Source organism: Myotis davidii, unplaced genomic scaffold, assembly GCF_000327345.1.
Source record: "Myotis davidii unplaced genomic scaffold, ASM32734v1 scaffold130, whole genome shotgun sequence".
In the NCBI taxonomy this organism is placed as follows: domain Eukaryota; kingdom Metazoa; phylum Chordata; class Mammalia; order Chiroptera; family Vespertilionidae; genus Myotis; species Myotis davidii.
In genome coordinates this window covers 7122808-7141537 of record NW_006285040.1, presented here as the reverse complement: position 1 = coordinate 7141537, position 18730 = coordinate 7122808, and the positions used below count along the sequence as shown (strand labels likewise).

Sequence of the window (18730 nt, the reverse complement as noted above, 5' to 3'; positions counted from 1 at the left end):
TCGACTGCCTCCTGCACATCTCCCACTGGGGATGTGCCCGCAACCCAGGTACATGCCCTTGACCGGAATCAAACCTGGGACCTTCCAGTCCGCAGGCCGACGCTCTATCCACTGAGCCAAACCGGTTTCGGCTAATCATGTAATCTTAATGAAATTATTTATGCTCTTAGATTCTCAGTTCCTTTAATTATAAAATAGTAATATAGTATCTCCCTCAAACATTTGTAATGAAAATTATCTATGTATTCATCATGGCAGCATTTGGTACAAAGTAGCTATTCCATAAATATTGTTATTTTTATTTATTCCAAAGTGTAAGGCTTGACTGAAAAAAAAAAGTATATATTTTAGAATCAAAGTTGGAAATAAAAACTTACATATTTCTATTTTTAAAGACCATTTCCTAATTGGTCCAAAATTATGTTATTGCATGTTATAATTTTTATATTATTTTCATATATAATACTAATATTTGAAGAAAATCATATTTGAAGAAAAAGCTTGCAGATTGACATGTAGAGACAAATTGCAAGATTAATTTAATCAAAGAATTCTAACACTGTTATAAACCAAGATTTAAGATAGTTTAGGATATCACTGGCAACTTGAATAAAATTATGGCATAAGTAATTCATTATTTGTTACACAGCAAGGAAAAGGCATCACATTTATGAGTTCATTAATGTCATATTAATGAAAACATTTAATTGCAATTTTAATTTTCAGGGGATTTCATTTGGTATAGTGGAAGAATAATGAAGAGTTAAAACCTTAATTCATTCTTAAATTTTTCAATATGCATGTCCATTAAAATGTAAAAGTATAATTCCTGATTCTCCCTGTTTATTAGCTTTTATCTCTTGGCTTCAAACCCTTCTCTACTCTTCTCTATGATCCTGGGGCTGGAATTTTGGAAACTGCATTGCCTCATTGCCATCTGGCTCCCTGCTAAAAATGGGCACAAGAGGCAGATGGCAAAAGAAGAGGCAGGAAAGGAGACTTGCTCCTTCTAGTTCTACCTCCTGCTCATATCAGTGTCACCACAGCAATGGTTTTCCATCCTGGTAGTGGCAGTTTATTTCCAGCACTTGCAGAACCATCTTATTTGCCTCCTCACAAAGCGACACCAGCTTGCAGCTGCCCACTCTGTGGCCTTTCCTCAAATATCTGAGTCCCAGCTATGAAGATCCCTCTTCTGAGCTCCTAGAATACCAGCACCAGCTGGTCAGTTTCAATAACCTCAACCTGGGCTCCTCCAGCCGTAGAGAGAGGAGCGCTTTCTAAAATTCTTATATCGTTTCCTTTTACCTTTCAATCATTCAATAACTCTTCAACCAATTCCTTACATTAAATTTACTCTGATAAAATAACTGTGTGATTTCTGTTTTCACAACTGGACCCTGACTGATACATTCATTATGTTTATAAGGCAAGACAAAGGTGTGCAAATTTTGTAAGTTTATTAATGTAGATGGCAAAAAAATATCCAATAGACAAAAAAAAATTTTTTTTTTGAGTTGCAATTCTAATTTTCTAAGGTCGGGAGGGATATTTTCATTTTAAATAATGTATACATAATAACAATTTAAAACATGAAGTGATTAAATTTTTTTTTTTAGTATGAGGTTTCTTTAAGACATAAAGGGCTAGTTACTGAAAATTTCTGTTTGTTTTTCATCCTTTTTCGCAAGTGATCTTTGTTCATTATTAAAAGTTTTGGGAAAATCCTCTTGATTGTTAGTAGTGATTATGCCTTACCTTACAGAATCTGTACTTGTCTACCTCAGAGTAGGTTTTGCAAGGCCGAGGCTGTCGCTGAAGTGGAGGTCCCTGGAGGCGCCCCAGCCACTGGCTCTCCCAGGCTGGTCCACCGTAAACTTGTGGAACACGACCTAAGGTTTGATTTTAATTGATTTTTCTCCTAATGAGTAATTTTAATTTTGTGAGGCTCAGAAGTTCAAGACAGAGAGGAATTAGAAGTACACAAAATTATCGACATTCTGCAAAGAAAACTTGCTCTAACAGATGCCTCTGCATTTGAGTACCATTTGTTACCACAGTCTGCTAAAGAAAGAACTAGAAGAGATGTTTCCACCTACCCATTAGTCCAAATAACACTTCCCTTTGTGAAATATCCGTCCTCTCCGTTAAACCATGCGATCTTCCCACAGTGGTATTAATAGGACCATTCCTCATTTTGTTATTGGAAACAGCCTTCAGAAGTTTAAACCATAGCTAAGTTTTAGTAAAAATGTTATCAGGAAATCTAAATGTTTGTGTATGAAACACTATTTTTCCTTCTCAATTTCATTTAAATCTTTTTACATTGAAAAAATAAATAAAAGAAATAGAAGTGAATGTAAAAAAATAAAAAATAAAAATGAATGTAACTTTAGGGGAAAAAAAAACCATGAGAATACACTTTGTGATTACATTTTAAAGGTTTTAAATGTGTTTATATGTCAAATACTTTGTGTTCAGCGAATTCCAAATTGGTCTTTCAGTTACATAATCATCTGACAGACTATTGGAAGTTGTGCTCATGTGAAGCAGCCCTTCAATGTGTGTGTCTGTTCCTGGCGTTGCAAACCCCTTAACATCCCCCCACCTGTCACTATGATGACCCAAAATGGCCCCACAGATCTGCTGAATTCTCCCTACATGTGGGACAGACTTCACTGAAAATCAATGCAGTGGAGCTCACTTATAAGCTTGCCTGGGTCAGGCTCAAAGAATGAATACTTCTAGCAATGGTTTGAAAGACGGCTAAGTGAATTTTAATGCTCAGCATTCACTAAGCTGTAAGAAGGGGGCAATCAGAAGGAAATAATGCAAGATCTAAAATTCAGAGTCTTACGTAACAGAACATTAGATTTTTAAAAGTTTGTGTCTAATTGCTGCATTTACAGGTTTTTGTAAGTAGTTTTGTGTATATTTCTCATAAGCATTTTTCTTTGTTGGCATTTTATCAAGGCACTGGATTTTTTAAAAGGGGGGATTATGTAATTCACTGTTTTCTGTAAAATTCAAGGTCTGAATATACTCCAGTAATAATTACATATTCAAGTTATGATTCAGTACACTTCAGAACTATACATCAGAGTAAGTTAAAAAGACTGAAAGTAGTTAAATTTGGAGGAAAAAGGAGCATTAGAAGTGCATATTAGGGAAGTTGTCAACTGTATTGAGAGGATAAAGGAACTGTGGGTGACTTAAGTGATGAACTCACAATCTCGGGAGGCCCTCAGGACCTGTCAGTCGAACAGATCATTACAGCAGCAAATGGAACTTATCAACATTCTCGTCTTGGAACAGTGATTGTTTTAGACCTGTGAACACCTGTCCCTATATACTCATATACTATAGGAAATTTTTATTGATGTTTTTTTAGAAAGAGATAAAGGGGAGAGAGAGAGAGAGAGAGAGGAAGAGAGAGAGAAGAGAGAAGAGAGAAAGAAACATCAATTTTCTGTTCCACTTATTTATGCATTCATTGGTTGATTCATGTATGTGCCCTGACCAGGTATTGAACTTTCAACAGTGTCATATAAGGACAATGCTCTAACCAACTGAGCTACCAGCCAGGGCCTACACTCATCCTATATAATAAAAGGGTAATATGCAAATTGACCCTAACAGCAGAAAGACTGGGAATGACTGGTCACTATGACACACACTGACCACCAGGGGGCAGATGCTCAATGCAAGAGCCCACTGGTGGTCAGTGGGCTCCCACAGGGGGAGCTCTGCTCAGCCACTAATAAAAGGGCAATATGCTAATTAGACCGGATCGACCAAACGACTTCTGGATGTCTGACGTCATTTCTGTTCCACTTATTTATGCATTGGCAAGGCAGAGGTGGTTAGGGGTGATCAGGCCAGTAGGGGAGCAAGCAGTTAGTGGCGAGCTCAGGCAGGCAGGCAGAGGTGGTTAGGGGCAATCAGGCTGGCAGGGGTGCAGTTAGGGGCAATCAGGCGGGCAGGGGAGCAATTAGGGGCAATCAGGCCAGCAGGCAGAGGCAGTTAGGGGTGATCAGACAGGCAGGCAGAGTGGTGAGGGGCAGTCAGGCAGGCAGGCAGGTGAGCGGTTAGGAACCAGTGGTCCTGGATTGTGAGAGGGATGTCCGACTGCCAGCAGTTGGACATTCCCTGAGGGGTCCTGGATTGGAGAGGGTGCAGGCTAGGCTGAGGGGCCACACCCCATGCATGAATTTTGTGCACCAGGCCTCTAGTATACTATAAATGAGAAAAAAAAAGAGATTAATTAGATGAGTATTTTCTCAGACTTTTACTTCATTAAAACTACTTAATGGATTATACCAATGATCTAAAAAATAAATCAAATTTTTGGTAAAATATTTTCTATTTAATAAAGCCACATGTGCTATTGCAGGTTATTTTGATGATATACTTGTTAAGTTTTCACTTTAAATCAGGAAAAGATTTAGAAACAAAAAGATGACTTTAAACTGTATCACAGAATGAAATTCCTAATCATGAACTCCTTGAAGGCAAAAACCATCCTTGTTTAACCAACTTTGTGCCTGTAGTATCTACTAGAAAGGAAGTTGGGTTAGGGATACACTGCATTCACTTCTATCATAGCAGTTGTTTCCCTGTGTTATACTTGCTTGCCTGCAATTATAATCATTCCCAAAACTCTACCAGGAAATAAGCTTTTCTACTAGATCGGCCTAATTCTGCGTGACATGTTAAAATCTCCCTCTATACTTTTTTCAGCTTTACAGTTATAACAGTTTATATCACTATGTGTTTTAGTTACTGTGTTGTTCGATGCATATAAGAATGCGCCTATCATCTTTAAAAATTTGAAATTTTCTCATTATATTTGGCCCTTTGGGCTGAGTAGTGATTGTCTTTTTAAGTTGTACCTTGTTCAATATGCATATTTCACTCTGATCCTTTCTATTTGCATTTTTCTGGTAGTTTTGTTTTTTAAACAAAGTTGGAACAATTTGGCCCTTTCCTGTTTGAAATAAGAACTCTATACTGTCTGTCATATTAATGTTTACTGTTTTATTTCATTGTTTCCTTCTTGTCTTTGTTTTTCTTGGTATGATCAAACTATACTTTATTCTCTTTTTTCCTCATGTTAATTTGAAAGTTCAACTTTATATTTCCATTGTACTAAGGGTTAATTTCCAATTTCAAACAAAATTCTCAGTTGTGATACAAAAGGAAAATATGAACTGTTTCCATTGCTGACACTGCTAGTGATCTAGCCAATAGCCTTCTCCCCTTCTGTACTAATCAGAGTGCAGATTTCTTGGGGGGACATGGGTATTGCAAGCTAAAAATGCCATGCTCTCTTTTGACTAGGAGTTGTCAGGGGACCATTCTCTGGCTAATAATAGACAATAAGAAATTTATTGGGTGGGATTTTAGAAAGAACAATCATATATATACTCAGCGTGTACTTTTTGACTTTTGCCTTCTTCTACCTGCTTAAAATGCAGGTAAGTCCAGAAGTGGATCAGCCATCGTGTGATCATGTTGAGAAAGCCACAAGAAAGAGGACTGAGGAGAAAATTCGGACATTTATTTTAGCCCCTCGTTGGCACTGTGGACTTGCTGTACTGTCTGCTCCTGACTTTGGTTGCATGAGAAATACAGCCCTGTTTAGTTAGATTTCTTGTTTTGTGTAGCTGCCTGCAGTCCAAATTGAGATAGTTGCCCTGACCAAGCCACATGTAATCCCCAGCTATTCTCCTAACATTAGATGGGTGGATGAATACCCTAATTCCTATGCTCCCTAAGCTATGATTAGAATTCTTTTACTTCTCTCCCTTTCTCCTCATTCTCAGCACAAAAGCTTTGGTGAAATTATTTTCTGCTTTATTTCTAAACCAATGATTTTCAAACTTTTCCATCTCGTGGCACACAAAAGGTAGTTACTAAAATTCTGCAGTGCACCAAAAAGTTATTTTTTTGCTGATCTGACCCCTCCAAAAAATTGGTATAATTTTGATTTATTCACACCAAACAGCTATTGCTGTGTTGGCTATAGTCATTTTTAAATTTGATAATCTAAGAGAAAAGATATCAGTGCCCCTGACTAAATAGTCAGATATGCATATTTTAAAAATCCTTGTGGCGCACCAATTGAAAATTGATGTTCTAAACTCTCATTTTAGAGAATGCCGTTATATTTCAAAGCACTTAACTACTTGAAATCACTTTCCCATTTATTGCAAAGTTCATTTCTCATGACTCTTCTTCTCTACCTTTGCTTATGTTAAGATTTCTGTTCTGAAATACTCATTTGACTAAATATTATTTTTTTAAGTAGTCTCTTCAGAAGAGTTGTGTGCTGATAGCTTCTGTGAATTCTTGTTTATTTCTTCACAGTTTCTCTCTCACTAGCCTGTGGATGTTATTTAAATGCCATCTGGCTTCTAGGATCACAGACAAGAAATCTGATGTCAGTCTGTTCTCTTTTCCTTTGTAACTAATTATTTCTGTGTGGAAGCTTATAATGTTTTATTTTTTATCTTCAGGATTCAAGCATTTTATCATAAAACTAGAGGCCTGGTGCACGAAAATTCATGCACTCGGGGGAGGGGGTGTCCCTCAGTCTGGCCTGTGCCCTCTCGCAGTTTGGGACCTCTCAGGGGATGTCTGACTAACAGCTTAGGCTCACTCCCCTGCACTGGTCAGCCATGAGCCGGCTTCTGGCTCCGCAGTGCTCCCCCTGTGGAAGCACACTGACCACCAGGGGGCAGCTCCTGCATTGAGTGCCTGCTCCCTGGTGGTCAGTGAGTCTCATAGCAACTGGTCATTCCCAGTCGTAATGCATTAGGGTCAATTTGCATATTATCCTTTTATTATATAGGATGCATAGTTGTCTTTTACAAATAAATCCTGCTCAAGTTCAGTGAGTACTTTACACCTGCAGAATCAAATCTTTCTTGAAGTCAGGGAATTTTTCCCTGGTATTTAATTTTTCCCTGGTATTTAATTTCTCTCTCTCCTGAATCATCTATCATTTGCTTATTTGGACTCTCATGTGTTCTCCAAATCACTCCTCTCTTCTTTCAGTATTTCTACCTCTTCATTTTTTGCTACACCTTTGACACATTTCTATACTTTGATTTTCCATGACAATAATTTAGTTCTCAGCACTGCTCATTCTGCTCTTCACTTCATATAATGCACTGCATTTAAAAAAAAATTAAAAACCATGCCTTTCATTTCCAGAAAGTATATCTCACTGCTGTGATTAAATGTCCTTAAGTGCTCTTATTTTGTTGTTGTTGACGCTATTAAAGGTGGGGCCTGTTTCCATCGGAAGTTCTTATCCCCAGGAGCTACCTTTTTACTGGGAGCCACAAGCTCTGCTTGCTCTTCCTCCATCAGGTGATGGGCACCTTTGAAAACTGGCTTTTATTGGCTTCAGGGCTCAGGTTGACCTAGCTGGGTCCTACAAACACAGCAGAACCAACTAAAGGCTAAGAGAGATGGCATTGTATACTCTTGTGAGTTGATGACAGACATGCATGGCTCCTTCCCAAGTAAGCCTCCTTTCTTTCCATGCTGAGCTACACAATTAGTGTCAGGCTGAAGAAATAGAAAAATCAATATTTCTGACTATGTTATGTTTCAGGTCCTGTTCTAAGCAATTTATAAAAATTAAAACATTCCTATTATCATGACCCTTTGGTCTACGTACTATTATTGCCATTTTATGAAAGAGGAGTTAAGAGCTTGCCCATGCTTCCGCTACTAGGAAGCAATGGAGCCAGGCAGTCTTTGTCAATAGCAAGGAAATGTGCTGCTCTGCCCGTAGCAGCATTACTCACGTATGTATTCCCAATCGCTCCCCAGGGCCTAGGAGACCAGTAGCTCCTCCAGAGGGACCAAGGGTCTCCAGAGGCCAAAATCTTAAAAGGAATTCCAGACCTCAGGTTTTTGCTCCAGGCCTTTCCACAACTAGTTTGTAGACTGTTGGACAAAGGAGGAACATGTTCTGTATCCCATCACTCTTCAGAACCCAGGTGGGCAGAAGGCTTTGCACACACCCTACTACACATTCTTCCTCCTTGACAACCATCATCCAGCTTAGGGTGTAGCTGGAAGCTGGAGCAGAGTTTGAATAAACTAGAGGCAGACATAACATTCATATTTTACCATCTTTGTATATAACCTGCTTGAGGGTGGGAACTGTTTCTATTGACCACTGCATTCTCAATATCCAGTACATTATAGGGAGCATAATAGTAGCTCCATAAGTATTTACTGAATGAAATTATAATAGGCCTTACCCATCTGAAAGCCATCACCCTAAAGTAATGAGTAGGACCTAGGATTCCATCCCCAAACTCAAACCCCTAGACCAGTCCTCTTGTTAGTTTTGGAAAGCTATCTCTCTGATGGCTACCCTCTTAGAAGAAGTAAGAGGAATCCTCTCTTCATTCTTTTGGTTATGAGTATGCAATAGTACAAAAGATAAGACTTTTATTTCTTACAGAGCAAATGAGTGAATAAACACCATATGCATGAAAGAACTGTAGAAAACTGTGTGTGTGTGTGTGTGTGTGTGTGTGTGTGTGTGTGTGTGATGATTAAGAGGAAAGAGAAACATCAAGCTGATGAAAAGTTAATATGGGAACCAAGCTCCACAGAGAAGAAGGAAATGTTGCTTAGCAACTAGAATTTTCAGGAAGGAAAATTCTAGATTCCAGGAGAGGAAAGTGCAGAAGGTAGGTAAATATGTATCTAAAGTGAACGCTTTTGAGATTGTTTTGTTGAACAATTTGTTTGAGAAGTACGCTGCTTCTTTTCCTCTGTATTCACTGAATATTTGGCCCTGTCTCAAAGCATGATGAATAAATGACCAAAATAAATGGAGTGGCCAAGCTGGGGTGCTGTTTCTCCATTACAAACAGATGTGGCAATGAACCAAAAACAAAAATTCTTTGCTACTACATTGCTGTAATTGTTTTGTCTTTTTCATTATCCTACTAATGCATCAATATTTTCTCATTGTAAAAGATTTTTAAAATTCAGAAGTATTAAGAACAAACCTGAAATGACCCCTGTAGTATGCTTCTCCTTACTTTCCTTTCCCAGGTGGTACCACTGTTACGAGTCTGATATCCATTCTTGTCTCTGCCCATGAATTTACATATGTGTCTCTCTCTTTCCTCTCTCTCTTTCTCTCTCCCTCAATCTCTCTCTGTCCTTCTGTCTGTCTCTTTTCTCTCCCTCTCTTTCTCTCTCTCACATTCTCTCTTCATATATGTTTTCTTATATATATGGATATAGATTTGCTTTCTAATTTTTAACACAAAGGGTATCAAGTAAAAATAACTTGGTTGGAAATTTTTCCATATAGGTATAAGTTATTCTTTATACATGCCATACACTTTATTCCATTCACTACTTTCCTATTGATGGGCATTTCAGTGTTTCCAGTTTTACACTAACATCTATCTAAAATAATAAAAGCGTAATATGCTATTTAGACTGGACATCCTTCTGGACGAAGCTGGGGCTGCCAGGGCCAAGGCTGAGCCCCTTGCATGAATTTCATGCATTGGGCCTCTAAGTATATATATAAAAGGCTAATATGCAAAATGTCCCCTCGGGAGTTTGACTGGGAGACCGGGAGTTCAATCACTTGCTATGACACGCACTGACTACCGGGGGTGACGTGGAACGAAGGAAGGCCCCTGTCAGCAGCTGGAAGGCCCCAATTGGCCCTGACCACTGGCCAGGCCTAGGGACCCTACGCGTGCACGAATTTCATGCACCAGGCCTCTAGTATACAATAAAGTTATGAATAGCGTTGAGTGTGTTGTTGGACATTTGAGAATATATTTCTTGAAAATGTATTGCTGGAAGCAGAATTTCCAGCCCAAAGAAATTTAAGATTGAAAATATATAATTGCCTTTCCAAAAACCTCATAAAGACCTCTAGCTACTGCATATGAATATGCCTGTTTCCTCTTATTATTGTCAATTTATGCCATCTTATAAGTGAGAAACACATGCACACACGATTGCCAGTGAGAATGACTATCCATGTTGTTTCTCTTCTTGAAAATTGCCATCTGGCATCCTTTACTCACTTCAGTGTTGAACTGTTTGCCTTTTCCTAAATTATTTATATCAGTCTTTATACATTCTGGTTATTAATACCTTGTCTGCTAAATGTGTTGCAGTAATTTCTCTCTGCCATGTGAGAGATTAGCCTTTTTGTATCCCCCCCTTATGCAAAAGTTTTAAAGCTTTGTAAGAAAAATTTGTCATGCACTCTTGATGGTTTCTAGGTGGGGGGGGGGGTCTCACTTGAGAGAATCTTTGCTACCCAAGGCTTTAAAAATATTCCCCCCAAAATTTTATTATGAAAAAAATTTTTTTTATTTTTTTTTATTTTTTTTAAAAAAATTGACTTCAGAGAGGAAGAGAGAGATAAAAACATCGATGATGAGAATCATTGATCAGCTGTCTCCTGCATGCCCCACACTGCTGATCAAGTCCAATACCTGAGCATGTGCTCTGACCAGGAATTGAACCATGACCTCCTGGTTCATGGGCTGACGCTCAACCACTGAACAATACCAGCCTGGCACTAACATATTTATATTTTTGCTTAATGTTTAATGCTTTAAACCATCTGGAATTTGTTTTAGTAAATAATAAGAAGGATAGATAGCATTTTGCTTTACTTTTCATATGATAGCTACTTTCCTACAATGTAATGAGACACAATCTTTTCCCACTGGTTAAAAGGTCAAGTTAATCATAAATTAAACTTTTACATACCAATGAGTCTTCCTATATACCCTATTCCATTTTATTAACTTATTCTCCTACTAAAGGCCCAGTACACGAAATTCATGCATGGGATCAGCCCGGCCTGCATCCTCTCCAATCCGGGACCCCTTGGGGGATGTCTGACTGCCTCTTGCAATCCAGGACCGCTGGCTCCTAACCGCTTGCCTGTCTGTCTGCCTGATTGCCCCTAACCTCTCTGCCTGCCTGCCTGAACACCCCTAACTGATCCCCTGCCAGCCTGATCACCCCTAACCACCTCTGTCTTGCCCCACACCTGGGACCCAGGATTTCCTCCTCTGGCTGGTCGCAGGTACCCAGGACCTGGGCTTTTCTCCCTCTGGCTGGCCACAGGCACCCAAGACTGGGGCCGGCTTCACCCGGGCCAGCTGCAGCCGCTGGGGACCATGGGTGGGTGGCTTTGCCTGGGCCATAGCAGCAGGTGCCCGGGACCACGGGGCAGGCAGCTTGTCCCTCTCCTGGGCCACAGGTGCAGGAATAGCCGTTGGCATTTGGGACCATGGTGCGGGTGGCTTGTCCCTCTCTTGGGCCACAGCCTGGCTGGTCCCCATTCCTCTCTCCCCAGTGTTGAATGTCTGAGCAGTTATGGCATGATGCCGTGAGGGCATGATGACCATTTGCATATTAGCTCTTTATTATATAGGATTCCTAAGCTCTCCAAGTTTAATTAGTATAGGCCTCATAACAGCTCCTCATAATGATTTAGACATCCTGCTCATGGATAGTCTTTGTCAAATCTTTTTGGCTCTTCTGGGGCATCCTTTCTTTCCTATGGATGAGTAGATTAGCTAGCTAGATAGATAAATAGGTATGTATAGTCTTTTGGATTTATTTGCCAGGTATTTTATATTTTTTAATGAGAACTATTTTTCATCAGATATTGCACATAAAGAAATGTGCTAGCTTTATCTCTCCGTTTCTCAGATTGATGCCTCTGATTTCTTTCTCTTGCTTCCGTTGCACTGAACATTGCCCCGGTAGCTATCCTTTTCTTGTGCCGTTAGTCAGAATGCTTCTTATAATTTGCCATGAACTATGGTATTTTCTTTAGATTTCACACAAGCACCCTTTATTAGATTGAGGATGTTTCTCTTTCTGCTTGCTAATTTTTGAATCATTAAATATAATTGAATATAATCAATGGATTTCCCCCCTTAATCTGCTAATAATGATAAATGCATTTATTTTCAAATATTTAACCAGGTATTCTGGGAAACCCTTGATTAGAAGAATCTTTTTTGTAAGTGTACATTTCAAGATTATTCCTCTCCCTTTCCTACTAAAGAACAGAGCGAAATTTGACAATTAACTAGTGTGAATAAAGCAATTGAATAACAACTGGGTAGGATCACTGCAAATTATGGCTGTACTAGAAGAGGTTTGACAGAGATCCATCTATCTCACTTAAGGTGGGGAGAAGGAGGTCAATATTAACACATTGTTTGCGGGTAGTTTTTATCGCGTGCTAACAGGTGGCATGGGCCATTTTTGCTAATTTTTTTTGCGCAAATGGCAACCTTCAGTAAAATTATGATAACTTTAGTTTACGTATTTATACGTTACCCGCATTCTACCGCTAGTCTATAAAAAAAGTATTAATACGTGTCCCATGCTCTACTACACTGGTAGAACGTATAAATTCGTAAAACGTATAAATACGTTTCCTGCATACAATGTGTTAATTCAGATGCATGAAAAAAAGAAACCAAATCTCATAAACAAAAGGTTGAAAACAGTGTGACAATATTTGGGTTGTATGTAATAGAGGCCCGATGCACGAAACTCGTGCATGGGGGGGGGGGTCCCCTCAGCCCAGCTTTCACCCTCTCCAATACAGGACCCCTGGGGGAATGTCCCACTGCCAGTTTAGTGATCAGGCCTAAACTGTCAGTCAGACATCCCTCTCATAATCCTGGACCACTGGCTCCTAATTGCTCACCTGCCTGCCTGCCTGGTCACTCCTAACTGCCTCCCCCCCGGGCCTGGTTGCCCCCAACTGACCCCCCTGCTGGCCTGGTCAACCCTCACTAAACCTCTGCTGGCCTGGTTCATAGGTGGACACTCAACCATTGAGCCACTTTGGCTGAACAATACTCTATTTTCTAAATCTCCTAATGCACGGAAATATCTGCCTCTATATTTATCATAGTTTTTTTTTCAATCTGAGAAGCAAGTTTTCTCTGATTTTTTCTAGTATCTAAAACAGAGACAACTTCTACTTGATTATGTTTCATTCTTTAGTTTTCTGCCGGGTTTTAAAATGTTAATATTTACTTTAGGATTATGGCATTCATGCCCATGAGAAAAGGTTGGATTCTATTTCTCTTTCTTTGTATATCTTTTGTCCTTTGTTGAGAATAGAGTTTTGCTATTTTCATGGAATCACTTATCGAACTTTTCATATTATTTTTTTCTGTTCTGGAACAGTTTATATATAATGTGAAAAATATCTGCTATTTAAAGATTGACAAAATTTTTCTATGAAATAACCTGGTGCTAAAGTCTTTTAAAAAATAAATTTTAATTGCCTTGTTTATTTCTCCAATGCTTGGTTCCACTCAACAAAATATATCTGATTCTATTATCCTTATAATTATGACTTTCCCTCAACCTTTCGAAGATTTGAGACATTGTCCCTTTTAGTGCTTTTCCTTACCATCTTTGTTCACCCCTAGTGAAATTTTAAACAATTATCCTGCTCAGTAGCTAGTCTCCTAATATGGTCCCAAGTTCACCGCATCCATATATGTGTACGTATATGTCACATATACTATTTTCTCTTCCCTTGAATCTGGCCTTTGCTTGGGGTCACTTTGACCAATATAATATTATGGTATATGTGATGCTCTTTGCCTAACCCTTACTTGATGCAGTGTCCTCTCCTTGGGAACTCTTGTTCTTGGGATATTCCCTTTGGGTCCCAACTGCCATGCTGTGAAAAGCCCACATGTAGGCACTCGGTCACCAGTCCCAGGTGATCTCACAGTTGAAGCCAGTAGCAGCTCCCAATCATGTGAACAAGCCCAATTAAACTGCTAGATGACTGTAACCTCGGCCTCATTGACGCTGGAGAACTGCTCAGTTGAGCCCACAGAATCATGAGCAATAACGGAATAGTTATTTTAAGCCACAGTGCTTTGGAATTATTTGTTAGGAAACAATATGTAATCAGAATATGTTGCCACAGTATGCCATGAGCTACCATACTTCATTCACAAACAATAATGGGATCTTCATTCTTAGGCAGCAGGTGAGTGATTTGGCTCCAAAATTCCATCTTTAAAATCTGTTTCCTTGGACCACTTGGCACCAACTATCTGAAGTCAGGTCCCCTTAGAAACATTTATTGAGATAGAGAGGATAGACATATGCATGCACAAAGTTTATTGGGGAGCAATCAGGAGCAACAGGGAGTAAAGGAAGGATTGGGCAGAAGGAGAGGTTGAACGGTGGTACATTTTCCCCAGAGGTCTCAGCCAGTTCCACAGAGAGCTCTGGAGATGGGCTGGAACTTCAGAGTCAAGGAGTCTGGGATGAGTAATTGGATGCAAACTTCTGTCAGGGAGAGGGCCAACCCCGAGTGAGACATCCTTGACAGTGCATCACAGCATCCGCTCTACTACCATTTCAAATATTTATAATGCTGCCGTGTTTCTTTTTTAGCCTTCTGTATTCTGTCTACTAAACTTTCTTTGTCCTTTTTCCCTCCCCACCTTGTTGTTTGAAAGCTATAAACACTTCCTATTCTCATCATTTTTATCCTACATTTTAATGTATATTAACAGTATAACTTTCCATCAATGTCCATATTTAATCAGATATCTCTTTGCTTGTCCATTCATGTTTAAGTGAGACACAAAATAGCTCAGTAGAAACTGAGTCCCTGCGCCTGTTCAGTGAAGGGTTTCACTTTAACGTGTTGACAAAAATTAGAATGTTTTGTTGGGGGTTATTCTAATGGTATCCATAGGTCCTCCTCCTTTGGGATTGTTTGGTTTTCCAAGGATTGACCCTCCGGTTCCCTGTATGGTTAGGCATGTGATAGGTATAGGCATACTTTTCAGCATTCTAGGAACCTAATTCACCTGGAAGTCTCATTGTTTGTTAGAGTTTCATGAATCCCTCTATTTTCAATATGACCTCAGCTGTACCTTGTGATCTAAGACATCACTTCTGCTCAACATTTTCAAAGATTAAGTATACTCCCTTTTCCAAGAGTTTGGAAAGTGTTTTTGTTTGCTGCTATGAATAGTAAACGAAGAAATGTAGGGGTCTAAGAGCTTCGTATAAAAACATTCAACCAATGTCTTACTCTCTGCTCCGTGATAGAAGGATCTGGTACTCTAATTCCCAAGCATTTCTGGAATTCTGTGGTAAGAATTAGATTTCTTATTGTCTTCTCTCAGTGCAAATCTGAGTTTCAGGTCTACCCAGTTTTCTAAGTCAGTAGTTCATTTGTTCCTAGATTCTAAGAATTCTTCCTTTCTGCTTTTTTCCTTTTCTGGTCAGTTTAGATGATATTTTGTAAGGAGTGAAGATAAATTGCATGGACTTAATTCCTGTTCCACCTGTTTTAAAATAATGCTTACCTTCATCTTATATTTTTATTTTTATTTTTTGCCTTAAATGACACACTAGAGAAGATGGATTTTATTGATATTTTTAGAGCATTTTACCCCCAAAGCAGCAGAATATGCATTCTTTTTAAGTGCACATGGTAGGACACAAAACATTAGTGTCAATAAATTATAATATATTGAAATCATATCAAGCATCTTCTCTGACCACAATGGTATGACACTAGAAATGAATTAAAAAAAAAAAACCTGAAGAAAACACAAACACATCAAGGAAAATAACTTGTTACTAAACAAAAAAATGGGTTAACAATGAGATCAAGGAAGAAATCAAAAGATACCTTGAGATAAATAAAAATAAACACAAAATCTATGGGCCATGGTTAGAGCAGTACAGGCCTACCTCAAGAAACAAGAAAAATCTCAAACAATCTAAACTTACACCTGAAGGAACTAGAGAAAGGACAACATACAAAGCCCAAAGTGAGTAGGAGGAAGGAAATAATAAAGATCAAAGATCAAAGCAACAATAAACAAAATAGAGTCTTAAAAAATACAAAAGATCAATGAAACCAGGAGCTGGTTCTTAATAAAGATAAGCAAGATTGACAAACCTTTAATTAGACACATCAAAAACCCCCCACAAAACAAATAAAATCAGAAACGAAAGAGGAAAAGTAACACTTAACACCACAGAAATACAAGGAATTACAAGAAAATATTACGGACATTGATATACCAACAAATTGGCCAATCTGGAAGTAATGGATCTATTCCTAAAAACACACCATCTTCCAAAAGTGAATCAAGAAGAAACAGAAAGTCTGAACAGACCAATTACAACTAATGAAATCAAAGCAGTAATCAAAAACCTCCCACAGGTGGGCCCTAGCGCCAGGCGGTACAGCCTGGAGCCCCCGTGGCAGACCTGCAGCAGCTTCGGTGCAGGAGGCAGTGGACTTGTGAAGAGTCTGGAGAGAAAGGGCATCGGCAGGGCCCAGGGCCCGTGTTCCGGTGCAGCGGCTGTTGTGAGGACAGACCAGTGAGTGCACTGAGCGTTGCCTGGCGTGCATCTAGCTCAAGCCCAGGCCCTCGTGACTGGCGAGCCGGAGAAGTTGCAGGACCGCCCGGCCTGGTGCATGGTGCACTGTGCGGCATGGACAAAGCCAAGGGTTCAATAGATGCCGGAAGTAGAGCGCAAGGGAGGCCACTGGAGGTTTGTGTGACCAAGTGTGTGGATGACCACACGGACCTCATTCCAACCGTAACCAGAGATGGAGGAGTCGCCCCCTTCCTTTCAGAAATAGAAGCCTTTGCCAATGGCCATTGGGACTGCAGGCCGGAAACTTTGGACACTGGTTTTCTATGTTTTAATCCTAGTGATACGGAATTTTTGGGCTGGAACCCGGATTCTTTGCCCACCGGAGTCGAAGAATGAATCCAGGGGCAGAAGGTGGTATAGCAGAGGTGGAGATTTACTGAAGAACAAGTACAGACTCCCACGTGGGGAGGGGGAAAGGGTCCCCTCATCTTATATTTTTAAATTGAAAAACTGCATTCATTAAGCCAAATACCCTCTTTTAACCTTCAGTTAATAGTACTTTTTATAAAGCAAAGGTGTCAAATGACTAATGTTGAAAGTAAATAGCAACTCTACAGTCACCCCTGGACCATGAAATGGTGTTTCTCTAGCTATTGTTCCTTAAAATGCCAGGAGAAAAAAAAGGCTTATCATATCTTTCAATGTGATATGCTTGCTTTGGACTTACATTGTAAAGGAATTGCTCACGACAGACAAGTATCTACATGCAGTACTGCCACTTCAGGACCAGCCTCAAAGATGTGTGACTAAAATGGCCTGGCCACACTTCATGCCCATCCCTCCACTGTTCAGCGCAAGTGAAGGGAAACTTACCTACCGAGGACTGGAACTCACTTTAGGGTGTTTTATTAGCTTGCTCTGTTTATGAACTTGATCTTCTAACATGGAGATGAGTGAATTCCTTCTCCCAAGAGTAAAAGTAAAAAGTCCTGAGCATTTTTAGTTGAGGTGTACTTGCTGTTTGTTAGGCTATTTGTAAATTGAGCACGTGGTCATCATCACTAAAATGCGTGTGTGGAACAGATTTTCATTTCCAAACAGCTAAGGATTACATTTCTACCACTAGTTGGTTAAATTTTTTTTTTTTTTTTTGCTGGTAATTCACCAACATAGCAGAAAAGTTCTAAGTGTAAGCAATAAGTCAACAACTGAGAGAAAAATATGGGACCTTGTTTACTGGTATTACTGGGAACAGGGTCATCCTGGGAAGAATTTAATGCATATTGGAGGAAAGTCAGGGGGAAAAAAAAGACTAACACTAACAGCTGTGAAGTAACATTAAATAAAGAGCCTGGAGTATGTTAGCCAGAAATGAGATGGGATGTAATAATTGTTTTCATATATAAAGATTTCCTGCAAAATATAATTAATTGGCTGTTCATCTCTGCTGAAATCTAAAAAGAAACTGTTCAAGGATAGAAATATGCAGGATATATGTTTAACCACTATTTAAACAATATCCTGAAGGTTGACGGACAGAATGTTTGTGATGGGACAATATCTCTTGGGAAGAGGACAGAGCTTTAAAATGGAGCAATCTTCGCTGACACGAATGCTGACAGCTCTTGCCTGAGGGCAGAGGGCGGGACCGGTTGGCTTCCACAGGGCCCTTTCAGGTCTGTAATTCTCTGGGTCACTTCTGCTGCTAGCCCTCAGAACCTGGGAGTGAAGGCGGCACGGCCAGTACCTGCCTCTTCAGGAGCTTCAGCAGCGCCCAGGGAGGCAGCGCCAGCAGCAGCACCGCGGAATCGGTTCCAACAGAAGACTCCGCTCCGAGGCGAGCCGGTCGGCGCGGACACAGACCACCAACACAGGCTTGGGTAGAGGTACACGCCAGGGAGGGCTGGTTAGCTAGGGGTAGGTGGGCGGGCTGGCCGCCAAGATGCGCTCCAGGAGGGAGGAGTTGCTCCCACAGCCAGGTCCCTTTCCCCCCACCCTGCGGGGCCCCCGGCTCCACCTGCCCCCCCCGCCACTCCCGGAGCCAGCGTCCCACCGCGCGCTCCTCCCAGGCTCCTGCGCCCGCAGGATGCTGCTGCTCTGGTCCTTGTGTTTCCCCGAGTTCCTGCATTCGGAGCGGCCCTAGCCAGCGCCGCCGCGAGCACTGCGGGAGAGGGAGAGGGGAAAAGGGGGTGAAATTGGTGCTAATTCAGATGTAGCAATCATAAAAAGTATGCGTTTTTACATTCATTTGTATATGTGTGGAATCTCAGGATTTTACATGTCATGTCAATCT

The 18730-nt window shown here is 40.2% G+C and overlaps 1 protein-coding gene across 1 annotated transcript in view; it reads left to right on the top strand.

Moving 5' to 3' along the window:
• CAMK4 (calcium/calmodulin-dependent protein kinase IV) overlaps positions 1–18730 on the top strand; it is a 170240-nt gene that overhangs the window by 5544 nt on the left and 145966 nt on the right. The window contains exon 3 of the mRNA XM_006755308.2: positions 1788–1897. Coding sequence (XP_006755371.1) covers positions 1788–1897 — 110 coding nt within the window. The remainder of the gene's footprint in view (positions 1–1787; positions 1898–18730) is intronic.